Raw genomic sequence first — 17,472 nt, 5'->3', positions numbered from 1 at the left:
TATAGACAAAACCTAATCAAAGAAATATAGTTTAGTCAATTACTCTTATAATAATATTAATGCAAAGAAGATTAAGGAAGAAATGTTTGACCGTAGTTTAATACTATCCTCTATTAATGTATTTGTCTGTATTTAATGTCTTGTAAAATTTTTTTGATATAGCTAACACTTTTTCTTGGCTAAAAGAAGAAAGGTTTGCATATGACTGCTTTACTGTTTTAAATTGATACTGGGCGTATACATATTTACATCTTCTTGTTTTTAGGCCTGAGGAGCTCATATGCAAGTCAACACAGTCAAGTAGGACAAGAACTGCGATCCACTGTGTCTCCCGACTTGCACATCACCCCTATCTACGAAGGCAGAACTTACTACAGTCCCGTGTACCGCAGTCCAAATCACGGGACGATCGAGCTGCACCAGGGATCCCAGTCAGCCTTGTACCGAACAGGGTCAGGTGCGTAAAGGACTCCGCTGCTCTTCCACCGAATGTGTGCCACAGCTTCACTTGAGCTTTTCTGGAGCGTGTGGCAATAATGGGAGGTATGTAATGCCAGTTTACAAGGAGAAACTAGATGCTGCAGATCAAGGGAAATACAAGCTAGGTCTGAAGGACTGAAACAGCAGCAACTGAAAAGGTTTTGTGATGCTTGCAAGAGAGTGTCAACAGGGTGTCAGAATATTTTCCATTTGATACTGTACACTCAAGTACCTTGAAGGAAAGAGCATTTCGTGACACAAATTTTATTGCACGTTCTTGCATTCTTTGTGCATCGTTCTCTTACCAACTGCGTTTGTTCATTTTTTGTCAGTCCAGTAAAACTGTAGCTTGCACACTTAAATTACTTACCACATCTTTTGCAGTGTAATTAGTGTTTTTAGTATAGTAAATACTGTGTTTGAAGATTATGTAGTGAAACTACAATATTCCTATGATATTTGATATAATCTTTACTGACAAATTATGAACTGCTTAAGGAAAAAGTTAGCATTAGAACTGATTTTCTGTAAAGAGAAATATAAATTATATTTTGCAATGCAGTTTGTTTTTTTAAGGTTGATCACTAAAGTTGTGTAGTGGAGCAATTTGTAAAAACTGTCCAAATATTAGAGTGATTTAACTAACCAACTCTATTGCATAACTCAAATTTTGAGAGTACTGGGTATTGAAGGAGGCAAGGGCTTTTGCAATTATCCTGTCCCCGCTACTTCAAACTCTTTGTCAGAATGTGACAATGAGGAAAGTTAACTAGAAATTTAAATTCTCCATTTTCTGGTTCACTTAATATCAGTTACCTTGGAAAAACAAACTGCCACATCAGCTCTGTCAAGACAGAAAGATTTATGTTTGTATTTCTGAAGCTCCAAGCTTAATACTTTGAAAGCATCTTTAGTCCTGATTCTTCCTCTTATTAGCTTTGTTCAGGAAAAATTTGCATATAGTTGGAAAAAGGAAAATATAGTATCAGTTAAAGCAATTTTTGTTTAGCTATTTTTCCCTCTTTCGTACGGTTAGCAAATTGAAATTACTGTTGGTAGCTGAATTTTATTAACATTTTAGAGCCTGATTTCTGTTTAAAGTCACAAGCTGCATTTCTTACTTTAAATACTCAAGCAAATAAGGGTTTAAATCAGATTCCACCAAACCTCTCCTTCTGTAACTAGCCTCGTCTTCCCAGAGACGTTACCTGTGGGTATTTTAAATTTAGGAGTAACTGCTCCCTAATGTCTGATGATAGCCTTTGGACATGGAGCATCCTGCACTCTTTCTAGAATTATTTTTTGCTTACTCTTTTTAACCAAGTATTACTGTGTTTCTTCAACAGACATTTGTTATCTATTTTTTTTAATACTGATTTTGTGCTAGGAGTTGGAAACCTTCAAAGGTCGTCCAGTCAGCGTAGCACACTCGCATACCAAAGAAACAACTATACCCTGAACACGACGGCGACCTACGCGGAGCCCTACAGGTCGGTGCCGTATCGCCTCTCGGAGCCTGGCTACGGCAGGCTGCAGCACGCGGTGCCCGCTGACGATGGGACGACGCGGTCGCCGTCCATAGACAGCATCCAGAAAGACCCCAGGCAAGTCCCTTCCGCTTTCCATAACCACACGTATTTGCCAGAATAGTAAAATTTTTAATACTTTTGTTGAATAAATATGGCACCTTTTGTTGTGCGCATTTCAGCTCTGCATTGCTTAAACATTTGTGACTAATTTGGATTTAAAGATCCTGTTGAATGGCTAAAGTAATAAATTTCTTCTACTTAGCTACAGTAAGGATGAATGACTTGTACGTTTTTAAATGCTATTATGCTATTATTTCTTCTATGGTTATTTTCATTTAGAAGTTATTAAAAGAAATGTTGGTAAATTTGATGACAACAGAGTGGATTATTGTCAGTCTTTCTGAGTAATTCTTCAGAGGCATTTATAATACTGTAGTAAGTTTCTCTGTGGGAGTGGGAAAATGTCAGGTTTTGAAAATAGAAAGTACATGTTTAATTTATTTGAATGAATTTTTCATGAACAGCTTACTTAAAATTCAAAACAACGTAAATCTTAAAAAATATAAATGTACCATTTTGCAAAAGCTAATACATACTTTTATTTTTAAAACAGTTAATTTAGTTTGATGATCTAAATGCATGTCAACAACATGGCCATGTGACAAGTGTAATATCGTCATTACAATTTAATAGACACTCTTTTTACTAAAACCTTATACTTTAAAATGAGAATATCAAAAGCAGCCCATGTAAAGCTTAAGGAGTTTTACAGTACTCTCTGTTTATCTTCGGCGTGAGTGTATGATCGCTAGAAATGTCAGTTCGCTTGCCAGTTCGTTGGGGCAGCGTGGTCGAAAGTGGATCACACGTTTTGCAGGTTTAGAAGCAAGGTGAAAGCAGAACAGATCACGTTGGAGGGTATGAACTCCAGCGATGCCTCTGGAGTCTTTCATACAGAAAATTAGGACACTGAATCAGCTTTGAAAAAGATAACTAATAGCTGTGGTCAGACCGGAGTCTTACACTGAAATCTTTTGGGCTTCCTGTTTTACAGAAAACTAGTAACAAACATGATTTAGTTACTTTCTAGATTGGCCCTGTCCTTCAGTCTTGAAAATAAAAGCACTGATCTTCTTTGTTATTTTTCTTATTAATGAAAATTAATATATTTCCTATTTTAATAGATACAGAGAGACTGGATTAATTTCATTTAACTCTTCTATTTATATGTTCATCTAAATGAGGTTGATAGAATTATCTTACCTCTAACGCTTGCTAGTTGCATGTTGCTGCTGATCTGTTCTGGTACAGCTTACAAAAAGTTACCACAAAAGTTGTTTACTGATAACAGGGATGCAAAGAACTTCTAAGAAATTCTGACTTACCTTTCATCACGGATACACTTCCTTACGTTGTGATTTCGCAATGAGGTAGTTTTGTCTTGTTCTGATCTCTTTCAGTTTCTGGTTCTCGTATCACGCTATTGCCAAGGTTAAGTTAGTGTGTCTTATCCTGAGCCCCAGCCTTTGAAAGCATTGCTCTACAATAAGATTGAGGGAGCATTCGAAAAGATATCGTTATTATCGGAAAGGCAATTTTTCCTAAGAGCTTGCTGTTGTCATTAGGGAGAAATAAGCCTCTACTTACTGGGTGGTTCAGAGCGGGCACCTAAGTAACTTGCCCTTTTCAGCGACTGGGAAGGGATCCTTGGGAGACCCAACTGGCCATGCGAGTGTTAGCTTTTGAATACCAAAATATTATTCTTGGAACATCAACTATTACACTTGCTTGGATTTTCAAGAACAGCAAATCTTATATACTGGGTTTTTTTTAACTTCCTTTACAAAAAGAAGATGGCCCAACAAATGTTAGTGGATATATTTCTAACCCCATGAATTGGGCATGGATGTGCTTAATGCCTTTTCCGGGATTTGTCTACATCAGTAAAATGGCTGTGTTTAATAAAGCGGGTTTGATGAAATTGATATTAAGTTTGCAATCCCTAACTAACTCAAATTATGCAAACTACCTGGATCTGATTATAATGAAGAAATCCATATCTGCACAGGTTTTTTTCAAGTATAACTGACTTCAAACAAGGAAGAACATCCAGTGTGGAGCAAAAAATGCTGTGTGGAAGAGAGGCACCTGAGCAATGTCGTTAAATGTGTAAGACCTAGGAAAAATCTGTGCATCTGTTGCACTCTGTGTTGAAATGCTGGGAGACGTACATAGGTTGCAGTGTTTCAGTTGGTGTAATTTTAGTATGTTCATTTGTTTGTATCACCAACATAACCAATCTAACTGAAGAACATAGGATATAAAGCGTTCTTTCCCAACAGGAAGACTAAAATGTGAGGTGGCTCATAATTATTCCAACAAATCTGTTTTTCTTCCTAGCCCTGGTACTCCAGAACAAAAACAAAATTGTTGAAAAACACTTAAGGGGCTCTAGTAATTCTACCTAATAAACAAACGCGTTTATAACTAATGCCTTTGCTTGGATGTGTTCATCTAATGAAGGGAGTTTGCCTGGCGAGATCCAGAGCTGCCTGAAGTCATTCACATGCTTCAGCACCAGTTCCCATCGGTTCAGGCGAACGCGGCTGCCTACCTCCAGCACCTGTGCTTCGGAGATAACAAAGTGAAAACAGAGGTATGGCACGTACTCCTTTTCTGGTCTGGGGAAACCATGCAGAACTAAGAGAACAACTAGACCTTTTGCCTCTGTTTTCATCTTTTTGCTGTAACACAATATCCTGGACCCTTTTATGTTTCTGGTTGCACTAGGTATACGTTAATGTTGATGTATATAGGTGTGTGTAAATATATGCACATATATATACATAGATCTTCATATGTGCATGAAGATCTTCACATAGACCCTCATAAGACGCTGTCTTTGTATAACATGCAAATTGTGTGAAACTCTTTAACATTCAAGTTGCATAGACTGGCAGAGCTGTAGAAGTACGGGTTTACTGAAGTCTACATGTGTGTGTAATGTGCTGATGACTGGAGACTAACAAAAGCAATAATTCTTGAAGAAACAATAATTCTTGAAGGCTTTCCCCTGTTTTTGATGAAGATATTCTAAGGCCTCATAGAGAATAAGTGACCTGTCAAGCAAAGAAAAGAAATCCCGATCCTAGAAATACACAGAGGGCAGTATTTATTTCAGTACCTTGTGGAGGAAAGGTACATCTGAGTGAAAATACAGCTTATTGTTAAAATACCTAGCAGTTGTCTAAATTTAAAGAGCTGCTGTTTTCACAGAGCAGCTATAAGCTATTGATCTGAAGGAATTTACTTTCTCACTCATATCCCATGTGTGTTTTATCTATTATTTTCATGATGAACATGATGAATATTACTTACATTAATAAAATATTCATACAACTTTTATAAGAATGTTGCTAACTGAGCATAACAACCCACAGTTGCTGGGAGGGAGAGGTTGCACTTCTCCCTTTGATCCCCCCTCCCTTCATCTCTCTGATTCCCCCAGGTCCACTGCTGGATGCTTGTTGCCAGACCTGGTATGCACCAAGTCTGGTGCTGACTGGGCCACTGTCAACCCAGTTCAGCCCGCTGACCTAGAACAAGGGTGTTTTTTGTTTTGCCAGGTTAGTCTTCCATCAGATTACTGAGTTAAAAGTGGCCAAGATCTGACAAGTAGCAGAGAGCTGGCTGGGGAAAGGGTAATGGTGTTTTTCATCTTCATTAAAGATAACAGTGATAATCAGACGTAGTGCAATGATTATCAGGTGTAGCTGGATTTATCGGTAGTCTGTTGTTTTATGAAGTCTTGCTATTTTGTGACTGCTCATTTAGGAATTCTTAGAATATTATTTATCTGCATATGCTCATCCAGCTGAGATCTTGTGTTTCTGACAGTCACTGTCTCAGTTTTACTTATTACAGGATTTTGTAGAAATTATGAAATGTCTCTTTTGATTTTTTCAGAAGTACACAGAAATAAAAGAATGGAAAGGCCAAAATTTAAGCAGTACTTGAATGTGGCACTGAAATGTCTATGAGGTCTCAATTATTTATCCTATTTAGTATTCAAAATATTTGGTATATGTTTTCAAATCAGTTCAGGTATCAGGGTATTACAAGCCTAGCAAAATGAACTCAAGTGCTTGCATTGCTAAAACCTGGAGGTGAGCGTAAGAAACCACCTACCTGCAAGAAACCCATCTTTACTGTTTAAATTACCTGCAAAATTACACAGAAAAAATAAATTACACTTGCATGTAAAGAATATCTATCTAAATTTGTTTTTCCTTAAATAATGTGTAACGTAGATGTAGTGTTAGATGTACTATTGTGTTGACATACAAGAGGGAGATTTAACTGAAAAATATGAATAGTTATTTCTTGCTTCATTATTTAATAATGTAGAAATAAGAATTATTTGCCTTAAAAAGGAATAAACATTTTAAAAAAATTTATAGCATCCTGCAGTATGTGCTTTCAATGTAGTTTGTATCAGATAAATAATATGCAAGATGATTTTCATGGTATGGCAAACTTCCTAGCTACAGAAATCTTTCCAAGTAAATAACTATAAGCTTTATTTAAGCGCACAGAATGCCCTCACATACAGGTTCCTAGTGGCTGTTGGCATAGCAGTGGCTATGTGTGATAGATCAATGCCCATGTTTTATAACAGTGCAGATGTGCAAATACACTTAGTTTCCATTTGTTAGTAATTGATGTATTTTGAAACGTGAAGGCTCATGCAGATTATCAAATGTGATATAATTCTAACAGTAGTAAAACTGCATTATTCTAAGAATAAATTTAAGGTTTCCTTTCGAAAAATATACTCTATTAAACACAAGTCTAAAAAATTTCAAAGTCACCAGCCTTTCATTTTATTTTTATTATTCTACTTAACGGGTGATTTGACAAGTTAAAACATATATACTATTGATAGAAACCGTACATTTCAGTTGCTTTTCCACTCCTCTTCAGTTTGGCTCTTTTTAGGTGTATATAAAGATACCAGTCAATTTGATACCCAATACCAATTTCCAAGAATGTGATAGAGATAAGATTCTGTTTTTGCAAAACGTCTACTTAAAAGCTTTCACTAGATCTCAGTACTGTTTTCACTTAGAAGTGTTTTATGCTTTTTATGTTACGGTCAATGAAAGACAGTGAACTTCTTCAGCTAAAAATTCCACGAAAGCTTGTATGTGTTAATTTATTTGAAATAGCATTCTGACTTGCCAAACTAATTATTGTACAGGTTAGAATAGGAAGTGGTTTTAATCCTGAACAGCAGAATCCTTAGGATACGGTGCTTTATATCACGTCTAAGTGTTTGGCCCAGAACCACAGCCTTGGTGAGTGGCGGATTCAGGTGTGACGGCGTTCCTCTTTCACCATATTAAAGTATGGATCGTGTATTGCAAAGATTTGTATTAAAGCAAATCGGTTTATAGAAAATATTTTAGTAACTGTCAGTGATGATTTTTAATTTAAAATTAATGTTAGTCTTAAAAGTAATACTACTAAAAGTTATGGCTTTCTAAAAATTTTTAGTTTAGCAAATTATAACAAACTTCTTAATTACTTCAATCATTTGTGGTTTCTTTAAGTGATTTTGAACAAAGAAAAGCACTACATGGAAATGAGATTTCAAAACACAGGCAATTAATGTTGGAAAGTATTTTAAAAAATATTGAAAAATAAATACAACTTGTCTTGTTTAAAACAGGATTTCTTGTTTTAAGAAATTTCTTCAGAGTAAACTTTCCTTCCAAAAAGAACTTTAGATACACCAGTAGGACTGAATATGTGATAATCTAAACCAGATTTTTTTCGGTTTAGCTAAATAATAGCAGTTGACATTTAAATCTTTGCAACTTTTCATTTCTGATATTTGCTAGAAAGATATACTGAGGTACAGTAAATAATTTTTAAAAATTTACTACTTGCAAACAGAGCTTTAACAGTAACTGTTCTGAAGACAGAGAATGATTGAAATGTCCATCAGCCTCTTCAGCAAGGATATGAGTGGTTCACAGGATTTTTCACTACAGCATAACAGTCAAGATAAGATTTCTCCATAATATTTCTTCTTGGAGTAGAATAGGGTATACTCTCATTACAAAAAAAGGGGCCTTTTAAATCTGTAGAGTGAAATGTATGAAATCCATAGGAGCTGATGTTCCCGTCATTCCGTATTGCAGGTGTGTCGGCTAGGAGGAATCAAGCATCTGGTCGACCTCTTGGATCACAGAGTCCTGGAAGTGCAGAAGAACGCTTGTGGCGCACTGAGAAACCTCGTTTATGGAAAGTCTACTGATGAAAACAAAATAGCAATGAAGAACGTTGGTGGGATACCTGCCCTTTTACGATTGTTAAGAAAAACTATTGATGCAGAAATAAAAGAGCTTGTAACAGGTAAGTTTTGTATAGAAACCAGTGCAGAATTGTAATACAGATTATTTTTCTGTGCTGGACAAAATTTTGAAATAGCTGGTAAGTGACTGGAATTGGAGCATATTGTCTGGAATTTGATTTGTGCATTAGTTTTTTTGTCAATACAAAATAATTTATTTTGATTACTGACATTTAAAATATTAGCATACAAGTATAGATTCACTGGGAGAAGTGAATCTTAGAGTAGTTACACTTAGGATAAATTTTGCTTCAGTATGATTCTCCTTCATGCAGACCTAGATCTTGAATCAGTATTACTTTATTGGCTCTTATAAGTTTTATTACTGATTTTTTTTTTAAAAATCTTATGACAAGTATTAAATAAGGTCTTGCAGAATTCAAAGATGAACCCAGACTGTAAAAGTGTGTTTTAAGGTACAGGCAGACAATTGCAAGTATTCAAATTACAGAAGGCTCTCAGTTTCCAGCCTATTAGAGTCACGGTGAATGACTGTGTGCACACTTCTCATCTCTTGATTATGAGATAACAGATTCAGCTTATGACCCATGGACCTACTTGGCATTTGGTGCAGACAGAAAGGGCAGAAATAATAAATGATTTGCAGTTCTAACACATGAAGGAGCTCCATTTTCATTGAAACAGGTTGGATTTGTTAGTGTTAGATGTGTTAGGATGCACCTACTGTCTCTCTCTCTTAGCATGGGGGTGATGTGTCTGTGAAAGTCAGAGTCCTGAAAAATATGAGAGGACAGAAAAAAGCAGAGTTTTCACTTTTTCTGAAAACTTCCTATTTCAAGTTTTGATAGCTCTCTCATTCGGTTTGGTTTCATAAAACTTTTTCATTCTGTTTCAAATTAAGCTATTTTGCATTAGCTGACAGTGAAATATCTTAATCGCTTTTCTAAACAAAGAAATAACTTGGAATGGGTCCCAGTATGAGCTCTCTTATCTCTAACTTGAGCACTGTTGTGAGCCTTAGCTTAGTCACTTTGGAAGTATATTAAGTAGTGAGAATGATTCTGTACAGAATGTATCCAAAGCATATCACTTTAAATTCATATGCAGGCTTTTTTCCCTAAATATTTTCCACATAAGCAAATGTTAAGATAACCTGTAGGTTTGGTGTTTTCTCTACTAGCATACAGTTATTTCCTTAAGAATAGTTATGTAAGTGGAATACTTAAAAGTAGAATTGCACATTAGCTGCTTTGTCTGGTCTACAAAATTCGAGTTTTATGTGTCTGAATTACTTGTGCTTTTAAGACGTGAGGGATGGTTCCACAGATAAAGCCAAAATCAAATTTTTGCTTATAGACGGTACAGTCACTATTTATTTTAAAAAATAGGTATGCTGTTATGTTTCAAAAAATATATAGCACATAATCTGTAAGTAAAAATAATTTTCAAATAAATATGGTATTCAATTTGAGTTATAATGAAGGTGACTACTTCAGAAAAAGTGACACTTTAACACACAGATATTGTATGATCCTTTTTTATACCAACCACAGCAAAATGGTAAGTTTTGACCTAATTGTGTTCTGCTTAAGTCAGTGACATTGACTTCAGTTAGAACAGAGTTAGACCAATGCTGAACACTGTAGGAAAAGTCCACAGTACACTTTTGACAGAGATTTTTAAACCCTTTCTATAAATACCAATATAAAGAAAGACGTGGAGAAGGTCCAATGACTATTTGGTTAATAGCTGAAAAACTCTACCTGTGGCAGAATTAGAAGTAGCAATCCACACCCAGTTTACTGTGCGTTCCAAGTTTAAGATAATCTTATAAAAACAGAAAAATGAATATAAATCTACACCACTGGAAACACTACATGGCTGATTTCTAGTTTAAAATTAACAGTATTCATTAGTGTTTCAGCTTATTCATCATTTTTCATATAATATGGAGTATGTAGTGTAACATTTCTTAATGAGGGAAATATGCATTTTCTTTTCCTGAGGAAAGGGCTTCTTCCTTAGTAAATTAATTATATCTTCCTCATTAGCAGTATCAATTAGTAGGTATCCATTGCCTTTGAAAGAAAACAGGTATATCACCGCATGTGAAATCCCCATCTAGTTTACTTTAAAATGCAAAATTACTTTATCAAGTAAAATTAGGAATAGCAAACTTCTTGCAATCTACATAGCTGTTTTTCACATGAATGCATTTATATAAGATTTATGAAGGGAGGGATGATTTAGTCAAAACCAAGCTTTTAACCTCACAAATGACTTGGGAACCTGAAGTAACAACGAACCCCCACAGACTTTAAAAGCTGAACTTTAAAATGCTGTGGGAGGGAATATAGCTAATGAGGAGCTGCGGGCGGTTTCCATTGCTGCTGCCCCTCTGTGCCTTCTCGCCAGGGAGGTCGCTCCTCCCCGGGAGCTGATGTTCTGCACCAGCTCCTCCTCCACCGCTTCCGCGCTGGAAGTGCTCGTGGGGCCCAGGAGCTCCGGTCCCTGACCAGTGGCTTGAAGGATGTGTGCTGGTTTGGTCTGTCTAGATGAGTTTTTACTTCGCAGTAGGTCAACAGAGCCTGAAATCAATCTGCGGATTCCAGGAACTTGTGTCTTGCAAGGCTTGTACAGCTCTGTGGGGTGGAAAATCAACATATGCATGTTCTTGAATGCAGGTGCAGTTCCTAATAATTGAGTCTACTATGAAGAGACCTGGGCAAACAGCCCTGTGATATGTTAAAATCTAAGAAATAATTGGTTTATGCCAGTAGCGCGTGTTTTCCAGTGAAAGTGAGTCAGAAGCATCCTCAATAGAGGTAGTTTCTTGATTTCTATGAGATCTTTGCCAGCAGAGATGAGCCATAAACTGCTCCTCCTCCAGAGGAAGACCTCTGATCCAGGCTTTTCAATGGTTAGTTTTCTGTCAGTGTTGCTCCCTGAAACAACTCATGGTGAGGTCAGACGAGTGGCAGTGCTGGCCCAGGGGAAGCAGGAGGATTTTGCAGTTAGGATTAAGAAAGAATGAGCACAAATTCTGCCCTTCCAGACACAGTTAATCCTCAGCTTAGCTGTATGGCAAAGCTCTGTCATTGGAAGTGGAAAGAGGTTGTTTTTTATGATCCTGGCAATTCTTCCCTTTATTTCTTCAAATCACTACATCACTACATTACTCTTCATCCAGCAGCGTGATCTTCTGTGTATACAGAATTGTCTTTCTGAGGGATTGCGTCCCTGCAGCAGTTGACACTGTGCGTTGCAGCTGGTGTGTTTTTGGAAAAGGAGCCTGAGGTACCTTCTGAGGAGGTACAGAAATAGCTGCAAGGCCCACACAAGTCTGCAAACTGATCGCTCTGTGAAACAGGTTTAGTTGCCTTTTACCACTTCATTTTACTCTAATATTTACCTCTGCTCTATTCTGTATACAATCCAAAGCACTTTGGGATCGACTGTGTAAAACCTGCAGAGAGTGAGCACAAGCATCCGTGCTCAGGAGTGGACCCCCGAGCCCGCGCGGCTGCAGAGAGCTCCACGAAACCTGCTCCCCTTTCGTTAACACCACCTGACGTGAGCAGCTGCGCTGGAATTCACTGTAGTAGACTCTTCTGAGATTAAAATGCTGAGATTTAAAACCAAAAGAAAATGAAAAAAAGACATGGCTGGATACAGAGGAGGAAGTGTTATTTGCCACTGATAATTCAAAAGGTGCCACAAACAGTTGACTGTAAACAGCTGATGCTGTTGTCTGGAGATGCCTGCATGAGGATGCCTGATGATCCTATGCATGCATCAGGATGTCTCCTAGGCCTAACAGAATTGCTGGTTAACCACATTTTACATATTTGCTGAATTAGGTAACAAAATAAAACTTTGCAGAGCTGTCACATAATGGATTTTCTAGACGGAGCAATTATTTAAAATCCTGTTACAGATGCTGAGACTACATCATTAATATACCCCGTTCAAAGTGGAACCTGTAGTCAGTAAAAACAAACCAACCAAAGAACCCCTTACGATCCTGAAAGTGGCTCCTGAGTCTGAGGGAAGGTGTTTTTTAGTTATCCTGAATCGTCATTGTTATCTATTGCAAAAGGCAGATTTGTCACCTGAAAATATTGCTGTAGATCCAAGTCTAGGAGGAGGATGAATTAATATTGAAACGTTTTGTATGTCAGAACAGTCAATGTACAACCATCTTACTGTTTTTCCCTGAGAAGGAAAGGTTAGAGACAAGGAGATGGTGGGAGATGCTTCCCATGTAATACTTCTCCTGGTTAAGGAATGTTGCTTCCCCGTATCCCTATGGAGCCATTAGTGATCAGCAAACCCATCGGTTCCCACCTACTTTTGGCGAGCAGTGAGAAGGATAAAACCAAGCTTCTGCTTACAGATTGCAGTTCTCCTGGTAACTCCAGCCACTGTCAGCAAAATTGGCTAAAAGATCTAAACAGAGAGTTGTTTGACTTGCTTAATTCTTCCTGTTACAAAGCTGACCAATCTTGTCCAAGTCCAGCCCAGACGTAGACAGAAAATTCTTTACTGTGAACAAAAGTGATGATTTGCAAGTGAAGTACCCAGCATTTGATACAGCCAGGCTTAATGTTTCTGTGCTGCTGTAAAATGAAATCTCAAACAAATGGATCTGTTACTACTGTCCTTGCGACAGTGTCCCAAGACTTCAAGTAGCATCGCTGTGATAGGCAATGACCTTTAAAAAACCAACAAAAACAAAACCTTCCCTTTCGTGAGATGTTTACAGCCTGTGACAGCAAAACTGTTCTAGATTTGAGAAATTCTAGTAAACAAGCTATTGGTTTTTACATTAATTTTTTTTAATTATATATCATATGCTGCTGTTGCACAGTTTTCTGCACTCCATATGCCTGACCACATAAAGGCAGGAAAAAGGTCAGTGAAATTTCAAATACATTAGTTTCATACTTCTGTGTTTCAGTGACATCAATTATTATATCTTATCTACTTCGTTGTCAGTTTTTACTATGACTTATGTACTTCACTGTTAGTTTTCGGCTGATGCTGTCTTTTGTAGGTCAGTAAGCTAGAGCCCTGCATTCGTGCTATTATAGTGCCAGTCTTTTTCTATATCCTAGTATAAGCGATAAAGCCTACTGCATTTATTAATCTGCAAGTGAATCAGTGGAGTTTTAAATATATTTTTTAATTATATAGAAGGCCATCAGCTTGAATGCTTGAATATGTTGCTCCTGAGTGATTTTATGTGCATTATGCACAGCAAGCAGCATATAAAAACAGACTGTTATTATTTGGTGTGTTAGAAGAACAGCTCTTCATGAATAATTTCTCTCCAGTTGGGAGTACCCTACAGAAAATTTTGAGAAACCCATTGATTTGGGGGGATTTCTGTAGCCTGTCTACAGGCACTGGGAATGCAACAGCATCAAGTTTTGTCTTTAAAAGTAAGGATTCCAAACTACCCATTTTTACCAGATGTTCCAGTTCTGGGTTTTTTTTCATTCTGCAGAGATTAAACCTTTTTTACTTTTTCGTATCACCTTCTCTAGATTGCATTTCCAAAAGAAAGTAGGATTCTTGCTGCCTAAGCCTTGAGATCTTTTTTGTTTCTGCATAATTTTTGGCACGTTGTGTGAATTTACACAAGACGTGTATGTTATCCTCACAGAAACTCGCCCAGTTTGTCTATTTACAGCAAGATCAGCTGTTGCTTCCAGTGCCCACTGGTGTTGCAGGTAGCACCACAGCCGTCGTACAGAGCTTGATCTCTGGACCCAGCTGGCAGACGTTTCCTCATCACAGGTCTTTGCACCTCCACATCAGTTCTGGGTAAAGTGAGATAAATGTGAAGACTGAAAAGAAGACTATATTCCTCCAGAGTCTTGTCTTTCTTTTTAGTAGTCATTTTCTTCTTAGGAAGAATCCCTATCTCCATTTTTATCTAAATATCTTTGGAATTCTTCCAAAAAAAAAAAACCCCTCAGTCACTGAAATCTGGTGTTCTGGACTTGTGTCTCTGTTTCTGCTGCATTCCAGCTTGTGGAAATTTCACAGGCTTTGTAAGTGTCTTTTTAAATTAGGGAGGGACATGGTCAGTTACAGTCAAATTTCTAATATTAAGGTTTACTTGAAGAGTTTGACTAGCACCTTAGAGTCAGAGACCCAGGACCTTTAGAACAAAAAGCTGACTCAACCTGCAGGCAAAAGCTGTTCAACCAAACTTTTTGATGCACTATTTTATATGCCAGTTTCTTTAGTCTGGTTGACCTGTGCTCTTTTTCAGCACCCACATCTATAGACAGTTTCACACACAAATCTTTCAGACAATCCTGTTTTCTTTGTTGCTAGACCAGAGTTTACATTAGATCATCAAGGTTATTTGGCTTTAACTCGTCAGGTTCAAGGATGGGATCTAAATCATTGAAGAGTTTTTCTCTAAGTGGTACAGCTTTCAATCTGGAAAATCAGAAATATGGACACGGCGCAAGACATGGTATGGCGTTTGGAGGGTTACGTCTGGTAGTTGCCTCCTATCTGCAAAGTTGCACACACTTTTATCAGCTGCCACTAGCTGCTCCTGTCCCTGGTTGCATATTCTGTTAAATTATCCGGGCCCCAAAACAACTTCAGAGACCTCAGATCAATCCTGATCACACCGTGTGCTGTCTGCAAGCATCGTTACGCCAAGGCAGGTGGCGGATGGGGGCCACAGCACTAGGGCATCCCTCTGACCAGCTGCAGGAGGCCCCTCAGTGCTGCTGACGGTTGGTACTCTTCACGAGTCCTCTTGTTGAGGACTTCGGGCTTATACGCAGGTTTCACCTGTGTGATAGGTATTTGTCTAATGCCTTCTGTTTGTCTAATGCCTCATTTCTGATGTTATATCAGTTCTAAGAATTGTTTCAGAACAGGATTGGAAAAAGGAAGGGGAGTCTCTAAAGTACCTCCATGAGTGACTTCTGTTGGCTTTGTGAAAGGACTTACCTGCCCCTGCTAGGACTCCAATGTAGAGTACCTAAAATCTGCTAAAAATATATATATATATATCTAGTGCATAAGCTTATACACTTTCCTTTAGGAATCTTTTATTAAAGCTATTTAGATTTTTATATTGGTTTTGTTGATATCTGATGTTATAGAAGGCTTGTATCTAAGGCTTTTAACTTAAATCATATCCCTGAATAACCTGTTGAGCATTTTTATTGTGCTTTCCTCATCCTGTACCTTCTTGAATTATTTTTTTCTCTCCCGTTCAGCCAGTTTAGAGAAAAACATATTCTGGTTCATCAATATTGTTTGCATAGCTTGATATGAGTGCTGTATTTTATTGTATCTTTTACATCTTAGCCATTTAAAAGCATTTTATCTATAGTTAAATCAGTGTTATATATGTTTTCATTATTTTTTCGTACTTAGGATGGAATATTTTATCAGAGCCAGACATCTAGGTTTTTGCTATACTAAATAATCTTAAATATGACCAGCAAAGTTTCTTAGTTTTTCAGGAGGCAGACGTACTCCTCAAATGTTGTTTTTATTTTTATTCTTAAAATCTGATCAATTTAAATGACCGGCTAGAGCTTTGGAGCCAGGTTTACATGTGTTTGTTAAAGACTCATGCGAGGTGCGAACGGTGAGGTACTTTCTCTGTGTCTGTCCGAAGAAACACACTCATGACAAAAATGTCCAGCTATTGCTAACAAAGCGGTTCAGGCAATGACAGCAACTGCAGATTTTCATGCAGATAAAGTCTCTCAACTTTATCATGCTGCTTATCCTCGTTTCCTGAGTAGGATCGTATTAGCTGATGTGCACAGAAATGTAAGTTAGAACCGCGATCGCTGCGAGACCTGCAGGGATCAGAATTCCAGGCAAAACCGGGCAGGCAGAGATGGCCCTGATCAGAGAAAACACATAGCCCCGCATTTTAAGTGTTGCTTCACAGCAGTGAGGAGTAAAAAGGCATTCCTGTTTAAATGACATGCCAAATTATACTGTAATCCCAGGAGTCCTTGATACAGCTCCTCACACCAGCTCCTCTCATTTCCTTATTTCTGAAAGGAAACTTCCCACACTGTACCTGCCTTTGCCCTCAGTGTTTATTTCTAGTAAGCCCTAAATTTGGTCGCAGTATCTTAAAACAAACACTCTATAAATAATCAGATTGTATTCTCATCTTTAAAATAAAGACTAAAGAGCTGCATAATACAGTTTTATCTTGCCTTCATAAAATAAATGGCTGAAGGCTTCTTCCAAATTAGCAAATGGAGTGTCCTGGTGAAAGCTTTTGCGTTCAGATAATGATCGCAGGGAAATAAATTATTAATCGTTTAAACAAGCTGCCTTCTAAAAAAAGTCGAGCCTGTGGGCAGCTTTTGACTTAGTTTCTCAGGGGAGCTCCAGGGATCTGCCTGCTGTGATCCCTCCCCGGCTAACGCCTGACGCGTCGTCCTTGCTGCCGTGGCATCTCAGGGGGTCGTCACCCAGCTCCTCCAGCTGTTTCACGAGCCCTTAGATATCTCGGGGCCGTCGCACCTGGCAGGACGGAGAGATTCACCTCTGTGAATAAACACGCAGCAGCATTGTCAAAGCAAGGCCACATAAAATCAAGCAAGCTGTTTTCTCATGTGTTATGTAACTGTGGACAATTTAATATCTAATGGTAGTCTGAGACTCGGTACAGAATGTATTTCTCTTACGTAACTTGCTTTAACAACAAATGTTGGGGGGGAGAGTTTAGTTGGGATTAGTTTCTAGAACGAATCACAAACTGCACAAAATGCAGTCTCAGAAGTGTAACGCCCTAGGGCCAGGAAGCGTTTAGATATCTCACTGTTAGGTTGCTATGAAGAATTTCTCTTTAGGAAAGCATACAGTCACAGAAGATATTTGTGGTGTGAAATTGCATATGTATTGCAATAGCTTTATGTAATCAAACTATTAAACCTGAAGAATAAGTAAACTTCAGCTCATTTTGAGTGTGAAGATGTGACACAGTACAAACTTGGAAGCCACAAGCAATTTATGAAGCTCTCTCTCAAATCTTCTGTAGCACACTTCCAGCTAACTTTAGAGACTTCTTTT

General features: G+C 37.8%; 1 protein-coding gene across 10 annotated transcripts in view; it reads left to right on the top strand.

Annotated features, from left to right (window-relative positions):
• PKP4 (plakophilin 4) overlaps positions 1–17,472 on the top strand; it is a 101,695-nt gene that overhangs the window by 66,607 nt on the left and 17,616 nt on the right. For all 10 annotated transcript variants that reach the window (XM_064514513.1, XM_064514514.1, XM_064514512.1 and 7 more), the window contains 4 exons: positions 266–457; positions 1,868–2,084; positions 4,533–4,665; positions 8,216–8,429. In XM_064514513.1, the coding sequence (XP_064370583.1) occupies positions 266–457; positions 1,868–2,084; positions 4,533–4,665; positions 8,216–8,429 (756 nt within the window). The remainder of the gene's footprint in view (positions 1–265; positions 458–1,867; positions 2,085–4,532; positions 4,666–8,215; positions 8,430–17,472) is intronic.

Source organism: Dromaius novaehollandiae, chromosome 7 (assembly GCF_036370855.1).
Source record: "Dromaius novaehollandiae isolate bDroNov1 chromosome 7, bDroNov1.hap1, whole genome shotgun sequence".
NCBI classification, from domain to species: Eukaryota; Metazoa; Chordata; class Aves; order Casuariiformes; family Dromaiidae; genus Dromaius; species Dromaius novaehollandiae.
The sequence above is the reverse complement of the archived record's forward strand: the minus strand, read 5'-3'. Positions and strand labels throughout refer to the sequence as shown.